The sequence below is a fragment of the Crassostrea angulata genome, chromosome 5, assembly GCF_025612915.1.
Source record: "Crassostrea angulata isolate pt1a10 chromosome 5, ASM2561291v2, whole genome shotgun sequence".
NCBI classification, from domain to species: domain Eukaryota; kingdom Metazoa; phylum Mollusca; class Bivalvia; order Ostreida; family Ostreidae; genus Magallana; species Magallana angulata.
Window position 1 is genome coordinate 52,403,577 of NC_069115.1, and position 15,570 is coordinate 52,419,146.

Sequence of the window (15,570 nt, forward strand, 5' to 3'; positions counted from 1 at the left end):
TTTGCTGACTTCCGGTTTCATGTACGCATCCCATCCGATTCTCCGCTGGTCACGTGATACCTGAAGGGTATATAAGCTGAGAAAATCAGATGATCGGAGAGTCTGTGTTTGATGGCCGAAGATTTAACACGTTGAAGCCAGTACAGAAACAGAGGTTGGTAAGCGTAACCTGTCTATTGTCTTACGTGCCTGAAATAGGCTGTGGAGAGTGAATGAATTAATATAAAGATTGACTTTTTGACTGGGGTAAGTAAGCCTCAGTCCCGGAATGGCGCGTGCGCTCCTGTCCCCGAACAACTCATACGCAATTGTCATTGAAGTGCATGCGCCAAAAAACCGGAGAATAATACCTTTACATATTTATGCCCCCTTCAAAGAAGGGAAGGCATATTGCTTTGCTGCTGTCTGTCGGTCTATAAACAGTTTCCGTTCATTTTCTTCGCAGAGGATGAACATATTGAAATAAAATTTAGTATACAGGTTTTTATCACATGTTTATCTCAATATGCGGTGGATATCACTCATTGGAGCTAAACATTACGTAGCTTTAGGGGATGAATGACGTTGAATGAAAAAAGTAACAGAATGATTTAGGTGAAAAGTTCAGAGTCATAAATGTGAAGCACTTAATGTAGTTTCATTTTTTTCATAAAATAAAATAAGTTTGTTAGAAAGTTAGATACCCGTTTGTTAATCTAAAGGAATTTGTTCCGAGCGTAAGGTTGTTGACGTCTAATAACAAATGGCTCACAATTACAAAGTTTGCCGAAAAGATTGATTTTTATACGTTGAAAACATGCGATAAAAAGAATCTCTCATGTTTTGCGATGATATATGATTTTTATCCAACTCATTCTGTGTTTTTTATTCCCTCGCCAAGGCTCTGGAATAGAACACAACTCGTTGGATAAAAATCATATACCATCGCAAATCATTAGAGATCTTATAGATCATGATAACATCTATGTCAAGTTCGATTTTGGATACGATCAAGCAATTTTTAACAGAGTTATGACCCTTGTACGTAGAAAAATTCCAGTTATTTGCAGTTTCCGCTCATTTTCCTCGCAGAGCAGGCACGTAGCATCAGCACTTTTTTGGGCAGCAAAGATTTTTCTTAAATGTACATACAAAAAATTGAATTAAGATGGAGTTGGCCCCCCACTTTTAAGGGACCATGTAAAAATTGGAATTGAAAATAAGTTCACCGAAGTTAAAAGTAAGTAACTTTACTTCCCCCCCCCCCTACGGTTTAGAATTTTCAGAATTTTGGAAAGTAACTTTTTCCCCCCTTTTTTTTTTGCTTGTCAAGATTTTTTGGATGAGTCTTTCAAAAACGATGCTACGTGCCTGCAGAGGATGCACATATTGTTATGAAATTTGGTATACAGATTCATTATGATAACATCTAGGTAAAGATCGATTTTGGGTACGATTGTTCAATTTTCGACAGAGCTATGCCCCTTGGACTTAAACAAATTCCAAATTTTTGCAGTTTATGTTCATTTCTTTGTGGATGTTTCCAAGGGATGTTGGCATAAGTGTTTCACAAACATCTTTTGTTCAACTTGTTTAAATTAAATTCTGTGATTGAGGAAATTGTTTATCTTATTCACTTTTTAGCTCACCTAAGCTGGACGCTCAAGTAAGCTGTTCTGATTACCCGTTGTCCGTCATCCGTCTGTAAACTTTTTACATTTTGAACTTCTTCTCTAAAATCACTTGGCCAATTGCAACCAAATTTGGCACAAAGCATCATTTTAAGGTGAACAAAAAATGTCAGAAATAAAAGGCCAAATTGTATTCAAAGGGGAGAAAATATTCCTCTGACCCTTGGGCACCTTGTATCAATGAAAACGTTTTCTGACAGTAAGTTAGATATTTAAAGACTACCAAAATGCGACGATAATTATAAAACAGCAGGTCAACTGTACATTGCTAGTTTATATAGTTCATAAATGTTATCTACAAGGCAGATATAAAGTGTTTAAATTTCTCGTTTCTCTATCGATGAGAGCTGTTTGTGATGATGTCTTTTAGATAACAAATCATTCACATTCAAAAATGTTTTTTATTAACTATTGTAATACTTTATAAAGTTTTCAAGTTAGATTAATACCTGCAAATGCAGAACATATGACAAGTTTTGTTCTGGACACAGTTGATAGCACATAACATAGGCGTTGATTCAAAATCAGTTGCTTAAAGAATTACTGTTCCTTGTGCCGATGACATAATCAGATGATCTTGCCACCGGTAAAGAAAAAAGTCAGTATTTACTGTTTACTAAGAGACAACAATTGATAAAAGATAACACATACCAAAAAAACCACCACATATCGCATCCAAAAAATCACATATCGCATCAAAACATTTAAGAGCATTGTTATCATTTAGTCTAAGTCCTGATTGTAAGCTGACAATTTCAAAACTTGTGGTGCTGTCCTTTTAATCAGGGTGTAAAAGGCAATTTTGAGTTTGTTTATTCTACGACATCAGATTTTATTGAAACAACGCCCCCGAAAACAAATACCTTAATTATTACTAACTAAAGGTTTACTATTTGTTGGTTGTGCATGCTATTGATTTGTATTTAGAGTAGATACATGAACATAAGCAGCACTTCAAGCGCCCAATGTCATATCGGTAAAATTGTCATTATCGGTAAAAATGTCGTAATTTGGGGAAATTATCATGATCGAGAAAAATCCGTGGACAATTCGTTATTCAATCAATAGTCCAGAGCAGATCAATCATGGACCTCTGGAAAACCCAGAGGCAGGATCAGGTACCTAGGAGGAGTGAGCATCCTCTGCTGACCGGTCACACCCACCGTGTGCTCTTTGTCGTAATCGGGAAGAATCGGAAAAGTCCGTAGACAATTGGGTGATTAATTATGGTCTAACAATTAGCGTGAAAAACGTCAGTCAGCATGCGACCAAGTGGAAGATTGTTTTTGCTGAGTGACATGGTTATTGTATCGACCATAGAACGTAAATGTGTAGAAACGAAATTTTCCAGCTTAAAAAAAGGTTCAACATGTTTTTGTCCAATTACTACTAAATTTCAAAGTAAAAATCATTCTTTGCTATTTTATTACACGTGTTTGATAATCTGCATGTTCTTTCTCTTCTCTTTTTTAAAACAATCGTATAAACATGCACAGATTATTTATAAATTATTATCTTTCCAATGCTATTTACTTCCTTTACCATCAGGTAACATGATTGTGCAAAGCAATATTTGTGTCTGAATTTCAATCAAATAGGCATCGTAACACTCTATGATTTGCAAGCATCAATTCATTGCACTATATCTAGTGTTGTTTAAAAGTCATATGAATACTTAATCATTGTAATTGATTTAAACTCTACACTTTTCATTTTATCATGTTAATTTTAAATTTACCTTTTTGACATCGCACCGCACGTCAGATATATGATCTAGTATGATTTTATTTTACCAATTTAATCTCATACAGTATTAAATATCAAAATACAAAATTATTGCAGATTAATTGAACTCTTGGCGGCACACATTTCTTTGTGTGTCTTCGATTAACTGCACAGCGCCACGTGTGTACGCAAATTTTGAATAACCCTCGTCCTTACAAAATTAAGTTACTATGGTTTGCAGACTTAATATTAATTAAAAACTTAAATGAGGTTAAATTCATCTGCAAATTATTTTATCATGAAATCATAAAATTAGTATTTCACCCTTACTAAAGTAAAATTATTGCTGCAACAATGCCGCAATATTGCGGCAATATTGCAGCAACACATTTTTGTTACCAGAAACCAGATTTTGAGAAGAGCGAAATGTTGCCGCTTGCTGCAAAAACTTCTGGTAACATTTTGGCAATACTGCTGGAGTGTTGCCGCTAGCGGCAATAACTTCTGGCAACATTCTGGCAATACTATTAGAGTTATTTCTGTAAAAAATGATATTAACATGCACCTGGAATATTGCCACTAGCTTCAACGACTTCTGGTAATATTCTGGCTACACTCAGTATCATATACTGCCAGAAATAATTTTTTGGTAACAACTACATGTATTTGATCATTTAAATCATGAACTAATTTATACATGATATATAATTCGATCTGGCAATACTGCTAGGCATCATATTTGAGTTCTGCTTTAGTGAAGCCGAGCAGTGGACGGGGGGGGGGGGGTGTTAAAAAATTGTCAATTATTTAGATATGATTTCAGTTATAACACCTCAAAATTTGCCAGAAGTTTAATTACCACAAACTTTTCTTTTTCCTCTGATTTATTATGCTTACCGAGCTTGCAAAAGCTTTAGCAGAATTTAGACTTATAAATTTTTCACATTCAGCACAAGTCTTATAAAACTGTCAATTATAATTGCATGAATTGCTTTTGTATACATATTTTTTCCAAAAAAATAATAAGTCGAAAAAATTAAATCTGATAAATATTTCACGATTAAAGTCTTATTCTAAGAAAGTCTTAATTAAAAAAATCCAGTGATATTCCCTTCAATGGCATATAACTGTTAAAAGATCCCCCCCCCCAACTCATGTTTTACGTGAATACCGACCTTGTTCTTTTGTAACGGTATATTCTTTTTTATTAAGTTAAAATATCAGTCTACTTAGATTTGAGTATCTAAACTGCTCGATGCATGTTGAATTAAGGTGGATCTCTACACCAAATAAGTGTAGGAGATTTTTGTTGCATGCATTTGTTACCAATACTAGGCACAGTATTCAACAATAATATACCTCAAAATACAATACACTATTTTCTAGAGAATTTTTAAAATATCAGTCTGGTTCCAGATAACCCCTTATTAATCAAATTTTTAAACATTCCTGTTTTAAAATTATTATGAAAGTGAAATGTTATTAAGTTTAGAAATGAAAAACAAAAAAATCATGAATGAAGTTTGTATGATTTTTATTAGAATCCACATAAATATGAAACTAAAATATAAAAAAATTCTTTTAAGGCAAACTGCTGGACAAAATCCCACAAAAACCTGAAAGTATAAACAATATTCGTTGGTGAATGGGATGAAGAAAAGAAATTGAATGAAATTGAAAAATTAAAGGAAATACTTAATTATTGCAAAAATCTTGGTATGAAAGATCCTGTTTAAGAGTTGTCTTTCTTTATTTTACATGGTCTCAGATATCTTGGGATCAATTTTTTAATAAATAAAAATCACGAAGAAAAATTAAAAAAGGAACAAGTTTATGCTAAATATGTAGATATAAGATAAGTAGTGTTTATGATAATGTTTGAAGCTGAAAAATCATATTATTAATGAATGTATTATATATATTTAACTCCTCAGAACAAAATATTAGTAATTAATTATATTATAAATTGCCTTTTACTTTTTTATATACAATAGCAATTATAAACAACAACCATACGCATATTAATACATACATTAGATGTCCATAGTGATACACATGCATGTGTGGAAATGAAAAACATGCTCCTTTTCAGAATTCTGTCTTTCCCTCATTTGGCTTGCAAATCCGGGCTTCCACTGCTATTGCTACCTAGTTTTATCTATTTTAATCATAATACATTAGTTTAATGTCAAAGTTTCAGTGAAAGTCTTTTACTGCAAATGTTTTTTTTTAATTTGGGAAGTTAAGATCAATTCAAGAGATCGTACTACGGTACTTTCGTTTTATGTTCATCATACATATATAATTTAAATGAAAATTTGACATCTGCTTACCTATATCGATAATCCGCCACATATGTATGATCGTCTGTTGCAGATGACATGACAAAAATGTGTTGCCAATAGCAGCAGAGCAGGGAAACGGTATATTATTTAGATTCCACGTTTTCCGTACAAAACAGCTGATAATCAATGTTAGTTAAAAGCTTTAAACAGAAAGAAAATTGACATATTTTCTAAGCGTTTTGGTGATTTCATTCCTATCTCACCTCCTTAGTTAGAAGAGTTCAATTAAACGGTGTATATGCTGTTTGTTTCCACTTTTACTTTCGTTTCAATGTTAATTTACGCGCGCGCTGATTGGTCGATCAAATCGCTAGCCGCCAATTTTCACATTCGAAGCAGCCATGTTGTCTGCCATCGAGCCTCCTGCCATCATTTGAGATGGTAAAGGAATGAAATACGGGAATTATCTGTAAACAAGGTTAAAAAATACACTGTCAATGGAGTGTTTATCTGTATAAAAAAATCAACGGCTGACGAGAGGACGAATCCGAGTGAACGAATCGAGTGTTGACATCCCCTGCACCATCTGCACGAGCACATTTTTGAAAAAGTAAGTTTAGCAATAAAAATATATTCATTGAAGGGCAGTTTAAACATGTTTGTTATAAGAATATAAATCGAAAGACTGCGATCTACCATTATACCAATGGGTTTAACACTGTTTAAGAACCAGGATCTAGATTTTTTTCCAGGGGGGGGGGGGGGGTTCGACGATTATTTGAGATTGCCAGGGGAAGGGGGTCCGAGGCATATTTGTTGTAATTTTATTATGTAATTTAAAAAAAATTGAAGGGGGGGGGGCTTTGAAACTGCTTAAAATCTGAAAACAATTGCCAATGTGCTTATGAAATCCATTTATCTTCCCAGTAGGTCTGCCCTGGGTTACACAAACCTGAAGAAAACCATGAAAAAAAGCTGTCACCTTACTGATTAAATGAATAGTGCAACTGGCAAACCAAAAAAATGATGACGTAATTTGTTTAAGATTATGGAGAGGAACGTATCGTAACAGTGCTGAATTCCAACGTGGATATTGTTGTGATATTCTGATAGCTGTTTTTGTGATTGTTTATGTGTGAAATCAGAATGCCCACACGACTGTCAAAAAAGGACATTTGGAATGCCTAGGACGAATGCTTTGATCAATCGTAATACAGCAAGTGGTTGTGCAGAACTTGTGAACTATATGGTTTGAGTTTTGCTTACGGTAAACAGTGAACTTTTGTCCATATCCGTCTGTGCGCGTTGTGTCAATCCGTCTGTGCGCGTTGTGTCAATCAAACTGCAATACATGTTTATCTGCAGCAATAAATCGTCACTGATTGGCTGAGTACTTTTAGTCAAGTTTCATCATGATTTGTTTATCATATTTGTGTTTATTGTATTTATAAAATGTGTTAAATTTAAAGATTATTAATTTTAACTGGTGTCCTTTATAACCATGTTGAAATTCCAGTTTCAGGTCTCTAATATTATATATTATATTTTTAATTCAATACTTATTTTGTGCATGTTACATTGAATAAAATAATTTTTTTACTTCTTTAATATTGTGTAATCACAAACTGTTTTTTTTTTTATATTTTTGAAAAGTCCAAATTTAATGTAATGCAAAATGTTAGTCTTGTTGTAACCTTTTTACATCTTTAAAAAAATAAAACTGTAATGAAAATTAAAGATTTTTTTTTAATTTTGGTTGTAGATTAATATAATGTACATGACTGCTTTACTGTATACATTTTTTATTTATAAATATTGCATATATTGTACCATTGATGCCAGAGCACAGAAAATGCATTGAACCAATATTTCTGCAATGTCATTTTTCTTATGCAAATGTATTGCCGGAAAGGTGTTGCAGCAAAATTTTTGCCGTACTTTTTTCTGGCAATATTGCTGCAATCTCAAGTATTGCCAAAACTTTTGCGGCAACATCTTTCTGGCAATATTGCCGCAATCTCATTTGCATACGAAAAACGCTACTGCAGCAACATTGCCGCAATGTATTGCCAGAAAGGTGTTGTCGCAACAATATGTTGCAGCAAAACTTTTGCGGCAACATCTTTCTGGCAATATTGCCGCAATCTCATTTGCATACGAAAAACGCTACTGCAGCAACATTGCCGCAATGTATTGCCAGAAAGGTGTTGTTGCAACAATATGTTGCAGAAAACCTTTTGCGGCAACATCTTTCTGGCAATATTGCCGCAATCTCATTTGCATACGAAAAACGCTACTGCAGCAACATTGCCGCAATGTATTGCCAGAACGTTGCTGCAATATTGCTGCAATAATGCCAGAATGTGTTGCCAGAAGGTCAATATTTTGGTAAGGGCAGTTATAAAAATATTTGTTTAAATCCCTTTTAATAAGCAAATTCAGTTTAAATCATTACATGTTCACGTATATATGAGTTGTGCTGTAATCAAACAAGAGTTATGCCCCTTTTTTATCTTTGTTGTACGAGTTATCTAATGTTTTTGTATTTTGGAACTCTTCAATGTTTTCGTTGATCCAACGTTTTACCTAGTCGAAATACACGAGGTGCTCCACCTTCGTTTTCTTGATTTTGCTATCCTAGCCTGCTCAAAATGTAAGACTGATTATATAAACTCATAGTTATGAATATCTCTGTTTCTTAGATTGCTTTTTATGTGTAAATCAACTCTTTTTAATCGAACACGGTTTAATACTTTAATCGATACTTTGGCGGCCATATTTAAATGTGCTATTTATGTATATTTAGTATCAACAATTTGTTTTAAAAGTTTCTGGTATATTAATAGATCTTGAATTTATTAAGCTTTCTGAATATGTAATTTCTCTCTATTAACTCTTAAAGATAGCTCACTAGAATATAAATGCATGTGACTGTGTGTGTATTGTATGACATGGTATTGTAATGGTGTCTTTATTTGTGTTCTATTTTTTGTTACAGCCTTTTACCATATGTTGGCATACGCTTTATCAATAAAACTTAGAAGATTGTAACATTGCCTTCCATGGTTAACTTAGCTGTTCTTCTAACAGCACAGTAAAAGGATTTACCAGGTTTATGGATCCATTGAAACTCACATTACCCCATACAGTACACAGTGTGATACAGTCAGCTTGAAAAAATGTCAGCAGATAAACAAGAAGATAAGTCAGCAGACAAAGAAGAAAGAGAAGTTAAACGTGAAATTAAGTTTACAGAGAAAGGTTTAGAGAACTTTGAAACATTGTGTAAGGAAAATGGAAAACTTATAGACAGAGCCTGGAATTCTGTTGAAGATTCTATTCTTAGTATACAAGATAGTGAGAAAGATGTGAAATCTTTACGAAAACTCGACAATGACATTCGTGTTGTGTTTGAGGAATATACAGAAAGAGTCAATGTGTATGGAGAATGTTTACGCAGAGTTAATAATGAACTTGCAAGAAAAGAAGAAGAGAAACTGAAAGCATATTATACAAGAGCGTCACAACTTGTAGAAAACGCTTTAGAAGAAATAAAGAATTTAAGAATGGACCTGGTGGAAAATGCATCACATATTTCTACTACTTCAAGTTCAGAAAGAAGAAGAAGAGGAGAGCAGAAATTAGAATACCTGAAGAAGGAAGCAGAACTTCAGAAAGAAAAGCTGAAATTAGAACAGGAAGAAATTACCCACAAAGCGGAAGCAGCAAGAAAGAAACAAGAAGTAGAGATAAATCTGAATCTACTCAAACAAGAAAGTGCTGTGATGATGGATGAAGAGGACGAAGAGGATGATGTGTCGTTATCTGTTACAACAGACAATAGAAAAGACCGAACTAGAAGATACGTTGAAAACTTGAACTCACATGATAATGACATTGAACGTGAAGATGCAGACCTTCGTACTCCGATTCCTGCCGAAACTGTTCCAATTCCCACACCTTATCGCCCATCTTATATCCAGCGACAACATTTTGCAGACAATAGTGCAGCTCATTTTCCTGTTGATCCTCCGTCAAATACAGTTGAAATACAGAACCCTCAAACCCAGATGTCATCTGCGGACTCACATTTGTCAGAGTTGACATTATTCCTCATGCGAAAACAGCTTGTTCCAGAAAGATTCTCTAATTTCGACGATAAAGTTGAATCGTACAATTCTTGGAAATCTTCATTTCAAAGCATTGTGGCTGAAATAAAAGTGTCAAAATTTGAAGAGCTTGAATTGCTCGTAAACCGTCTCTCAGGAAGGTCGAAGGAAGTGGCCACCACCATCCGTAATGCCAACCCTGGTGATGCCGACCGTGCTGTCAAACTGATATGGGAACGATTAGACGAGATGTATGGTAGACCTGAACTGATTGAGTCTTCGCTGCGTTCACAATTAGAGAACTTTCGACAAATAGGTTCGAGTGAAAATAGTAGACTATACGACCTACTGAACATTTTAATCAAGATTGAATCATTGAAAACAAACCCCCAGTTTGCCACAAGCTTAGCCTACTATGATTCATCTTCAGGAGTGAACCCCATTATCAGCAAGTTACCTTACAGCCTCCAAGAAAAGTGGATCACTAGAGCATCTGCCCACAAAAGAACAAATCAAGTCCCATTTCCACCCTTTTCCTTTTTTGTTACTTTTCTCAAGGAAATGTGTGCTATAAGAAATGAACCTGCATTTGTGTATAGCAGACCAGCAGTTCCTGCTAATAAGAACAGACCCGTGCGTACTCCTATGGTGCAAAGTCGTAAATCAGAGGTGACTGACCCTGGACGAGTTGATCCGAACCGGTGTCCTTATCACAAGGCTGATCACAGCATACATGACTGTTATGGTTTTCGTGCAAAGCCACTTACTGAGAGAAAAAACTTTTTACAAAGCAGAAACATTTGCACAAGATGTTGTTTGTCAACCCAACACTTACCTAAGGACTGTCAAGTGAGAATTCAGTGCAAAATCTGCGGGTATTCCAACCACGCCACAGCACTACATGTGGATAAAGTTTCATCTTGGAGCCCAAGCATTCATGGCGGGGAGGGAATTCGCAACTCCTTTACACAACCACACTCCTCTGGACCTGGCCAAGCAAACTTACCTTCAACGTCCAAGGTTTCGACAAATAGTACTGTGACATCAAAGTGTACCACTTTCTGCGGGGACAGATTCCAAGGAAAATCTTCCAGCAAAACTTTTCTTGTGGATGTGTTTCATGAAAACAACCCGGACAATGTGCACCGTATTTATGTGATCGTGGACGATCAGTGCAATCAGACACTTGCTTCACCCGAACTGTTAGATATCCTGAATATCTCTAGTGTACCTACCAAATTCACCCTAACTACATGTTCAGGAAAGACAGCTATGTATGGCAGAAATGTTCTCGGACTCAAAGTGCGATCTATTGACAAGAACGTTACTTTAGACCTTCCATCTACTCTCGAATGCGAGGACATACCTAACGATTTATCTGAAATCCCAACACCGGAGATTGCAGAATCCTATCATCATCTTAGTGTTATCACATCTAAGATTCCTGAGTTTGATCCAGACTCAAAAGTTCACTTACTGATTGGCAGAGATCTACTGGAAGCCCATCATGTTGAAGAGCAAATCCTTGGACCCCGAGGAGCACCGTTCGCACAGAAACTCGTTCTTGGTTGGGCCATTATTGGCGAAGTCTGTATTGGGAGGATTCATCAGAGAACGTCCCTTAACGTGAAGAAAGTCTCAGTTTTGAATGACGGTAGAGTGACATGCAATGAACTTTGTCCAAATCATTTGCATATCAAAGAACAGATTTCAACTTCTAACAGTTTAGTTTGTGCTCGTGACTTTCGGGGTGATAATGTATTCACAAAGACGCCTGACGATGACCAAGTTGGTTTATCAGTTGAGGATCGTTTGTTCCTAAAGCTTATGGACAAAACTTTCAAGAAGGACGAGGAAGGTTATTGGACAGCCCCTCTGCCCTTTAGACAACTTCCTGAATACTTACCCAACAACAAACCACAAGCATTTCACCGAGCCCAAATACTTCATACAAACTTGCAAAGAGATCATGTTAAGAAAGAACAGTTTGTGACATTCATGCGTAAAGTACTGGACAGTGGAGCAGCAGAAGTGGCTCCTTCGTCTTCAAATGCAGTTTGTTGGTATCTACCGTTATTTGGAGTTCGCCACCCGAGAAAGCCCGAACAAATCAGAGGTGTTTTTGATTCATCTGCTGTTCGTGAAGGTATCTCACTCAACAGCCTTCTTATGTCTGGTCCAGACATGGTTAACAGCCTATTAGGAATCCTACTTCGCTTCAGGAAGGATGAAGTGGCAATTACTGCGGACATTGAACAAATGTTCTACCGTTTTCGGGTGGATGAGGACCATCGGGACTTCCTACGTTTTTATTGGTACAGAGAGAATGATCCTGACGACATCCTTGTTGAATACAGAATGCGTGCACACGTATTTGGCAATAGTCCATCGCCTGCCATAGCAACTTACGGAATCCGCAAGACAGTAGAGAATGCTGATGAAGATGTGAAGGACTTTGTGAATCGTAACTTTTATGTTGACGACGGACTCATTTCCTTGCCTGATGAAGCCAGCGCTATCGACCTCATGAAACGCACCCAGTCTGTCATGAAGTCAGAAGGTAGATTAAGACTACACAAAATTACCTCTAATAAACTGGCAGTGATGGAAGCATTTGATCCAAGTGACCATGGTGAACAACTCAAGGAGTTTGACGACGACGATTTGGTCCATAGAAGCCTTGGTCTCTGTTGGAACCTGAAAGATGACACATTTAGATTTACAGTGCCAGTGAAGGAAAAGCCATTCACTCGACGTGGTCTATTGTCAACGGTGAATAGTTTATTTGACCCCATAGGATTTATAACACCCATTACTATAAGTGGAAAGATCCTCCTTCGAGATGCAACACCCCCTGGTGTAGACTGGGATGAACCCTTACCCTCCAGCTACCTTCAGAAGTGGACAGAGTGGCAGTCTTCACTTCAGAGCTTAAAAGAAGTCGCCATACCACGGATGTTATCGCACATGTCTGTGAGCCTAGCCAAGACTGCTGAAGTTCATATATTTTGCGACGCATCTGAAAAAGCTATTGGAGCATCAGCATATATTAAAGTGGAAGATGACCAAGGCCGCAACAGCGTTAGGTTCTTGATGGGCAAGGGCAAGCTAGCCCCACCTAGAGGTCACACTATTCCACGCTTAGAGCTCTGTGGAGCTGTTCTGGCAACAGAACTTGCAGAAATAATATCCATACAGCTAGACATCTCATTGGACTCTATGCATTATTACACAGACAGCAAAGTTGTGCTGGGATATATCAGCAATCGTACTCGTCGTTTTTATACGTATGTGAGTAATAGAGTGGACCGCATTCTGAAAATCTCCACTGCTGATCAATGGAAGTATGTTCCTACAGACAAGAATCCTGCCGATTCCTGCACCAGATGTATCACTTCAGTCATTGATATCATGCAGCTTCCTTGGATAATTGGCCCACAGTGGTTAAGCAATACAAGTACATCAGAATGCACTGGTACCTCGGAGTATTTTCCACTCATTGAACCTGATTATGATTCGGAAGTTAGGCCACTGATGACAAAGATCACCACCAACCATCTTTCTCCGGTGCCTGCTTGTCTCGGAACAAAGCGCTTTGAGCGTTTTTCTATCTGGAAGTCTCTGGTTTCCGCAATCGCATCTCTTCAACGCATAGTTCGGAATCGACGCGATGGATATCATGACACCAAACCCATTAGCCAGTGTGATGCCCTCAGAAAAGCTGAGATTCTCATTCTGAAGGAAACTCAGCAAGAACACTTTACTACAGACATTAAATGCCTGGCCAATGATAAACCTCTGGCAAAGAACAGCAGTATTGCGACACTTTCACCCTATCTTGATGAGAATGGGCTACTTCGTGTTGGAGGCAGGATCAATCGAGCAGCCGGACAAATACCTGCAAGAGAAGTCAACCCTATTATCCTACCTAAAGCTAGCCACATTTCCACCTTACTTATTCGTCACTTTCATGAACAAACCAAGCATCAAGGAAGACTTATTACGGAAGGAGCTCTGCGCACAGGAGGATATTGGCTCATTGGCGCCAAACGATTGATTTCTTCTCTCATACACAAGTGTGTGACTTGTCGTAAACTAAGACGCAGTTTAGAAACTCAGAAAATGGCTGATGTTCCTACAGACAGGATAACCCCAGGACCCCCCTTTACATCAGTCGGCATTGATGCCTTTGGACCCTGGCAGGTGGCTACACGCAAAACTCGAGGAGGTGCCGCTAACAGCAAAAGATGGGGAATCATTTTTACATGGCTATTTTGTAGGGCAGTGCATATAGAAATTGTAGAGGAGATGTCAAGTTCTTCATTTATAAACGCCTTCCGTCGTTTCTTGGCAATCCGTGGCCCTGTGAAGTTTATACACTCTGATAGAGGCTCCAATTTTATCGGAGCAGCCGAAGAAATGAAGATGAATACAGTAAAGGTAGAGGAAGGACCCGTTCAAGAATTCTTGCGCAACTCTGGAATTACTTGGATATTCAATGTTCCTCATGCTTCACATATGGGAGGCATCTGGGAAAGAATGATAGGGATGACCAGAAAGATTTTAGACTCTATGCTACTTGAATCCAGATCCAAACCCCTCACACATGAAACTCTTGCTACCTTTTAATGTGAAGTCTGCGCCATTATTAATTCGCGCCCAATTGTTCCAATATCGACAGACCCAGAGATGCCCATGATTCTTAGTCCGTCCATGCTTCTGACAGGAAAAGTGGATTTCTTACCTGTTGTGTCCGATTCCTTGAATCTTCCAGACATCTATCGAGCGCAATGGAAGCATGTGCAGGTGCTCGCTGATATCTTTTGGCGTCATTGGAGGAGGGAATACCTGAGCATTCTACAAACCCGCCGTAAATGGAAGCATGAACATCGCAACCTGAATCCTGATGATGTTGTACTTATTCGAGATTCTTCGGAGCATCGGAACAATTGGCCAGTAGGCGTTGTCTCGAGAGTTTTTAAGAGTGAAGATGACTTAGTCCGGAAAGTTGAGGTTAGAACCATCCGTGACGGGAAACCTACCTTCTATACCAGACCAGTGCAAGAACTTGTCGTGTTGTTAGAGTAATAGTCTAGTCGAACCTTGTCATCGATTGTTTATTGTATTATTTTTCTTTACTAAATGTAATAGTGGTATCAGTAAGATACCAGACGGGGAGTGTGCTGTAATCAAACAAGAGTTATGCCCCTTTTTTATCTTTGTTGTACGAGTTATCTAATGTTTTTGTATTTTGGAACTCTTCAATGTTTTCGTTGATCCAACGTTTTACCTAGTCGAAATACACGAGGTGCTCCACCTTCGTTTTCTTGATTTTGCTATCCTAGCCTGCTCAAAATGTAAGACTGATTATATAAACTCATAGTTATGAATATCTCTGTTTCTTAGATTGCTTTTTATGTGTAAATCAACTCTTTTTAATCGAACACGGTTTAATACTTTAATCGATACTTTGGCGGCCATATTTAAATGTGCTATTTATGTATATTTAGTATCAACAATTTGTTTTAAAAGTTTCTGGTATATTAATAGATCTTGAATTTATTAAGCTTTCTGAATATGTAATTTCTCTCTATTAACTCTTAAAGATAGCTTACTAGAATATAAATGCATGTGACTGTGTGTGTATTGTATGACATGGTATTGTAATGGTGTCTTTATTTGTGTTCTATTTTTTGTTACAGCCTTTTACCATATGTTGGCATACGCTTTATCAATAAAACTTAGAAGATTGTAACATTGCCTTCCATGGTTAACTTAGCT

At 37.0% G+C, this 15,570-nt stretch overlaps 1 protein-coding gene and 1 long non-coding RNA gene across 2 annotated transcripts; one reads left to right on the top strand and one right to left on the bottom strand.

The window, feature by feature from the left end:
• Positions 1-4,948: 4,948 nt before the first annotated feature.
• LOC128182750 (uncharacterized) lies at positions 4,949-5,934 on the bottom strand. Its single transcript, XR_008243463.1, has 3 exons — positions 5,729-5,934; positions 5,428-5,553; positions 4,949-5,011 (listed from the first exon to the last, which is right to left on the bottom strand). It is a non-coding gene; the product is annotated as an uncharacterized LOC128182750 (long non-coding RNA).
• Positions 5,935-11,401: 5,467 nt separating this feature from the next.
• LOC128182743 (uncharacterized) lies at positions 11,402-15,569 on the top strand. Its single transcript, XM_052851484.1, has one exon. It carries the CDS (start codon positions 11,617-11,619, stop codon positions 14,416-14,418), a length of 2,802 nt encoding a protein of 933 aa, XP_052707444.1. The 5' UTR covers positions 11,402-11,616; the 3' UTR covers positions 14,419-15,569.
• The last annotated feature ends 1 nt before the right edge of the window (position 15,570 follows it).

What these genes read in the sequence shown, in the direction of transcription:
- LOC128182743 (XM_052851484.1), top strand. Translation starts at nt 11,617, where the DNA reads ATGGACAAAACTTTCAAGAAGGACGAGGAAGGTTATTGGACAGCCCCT.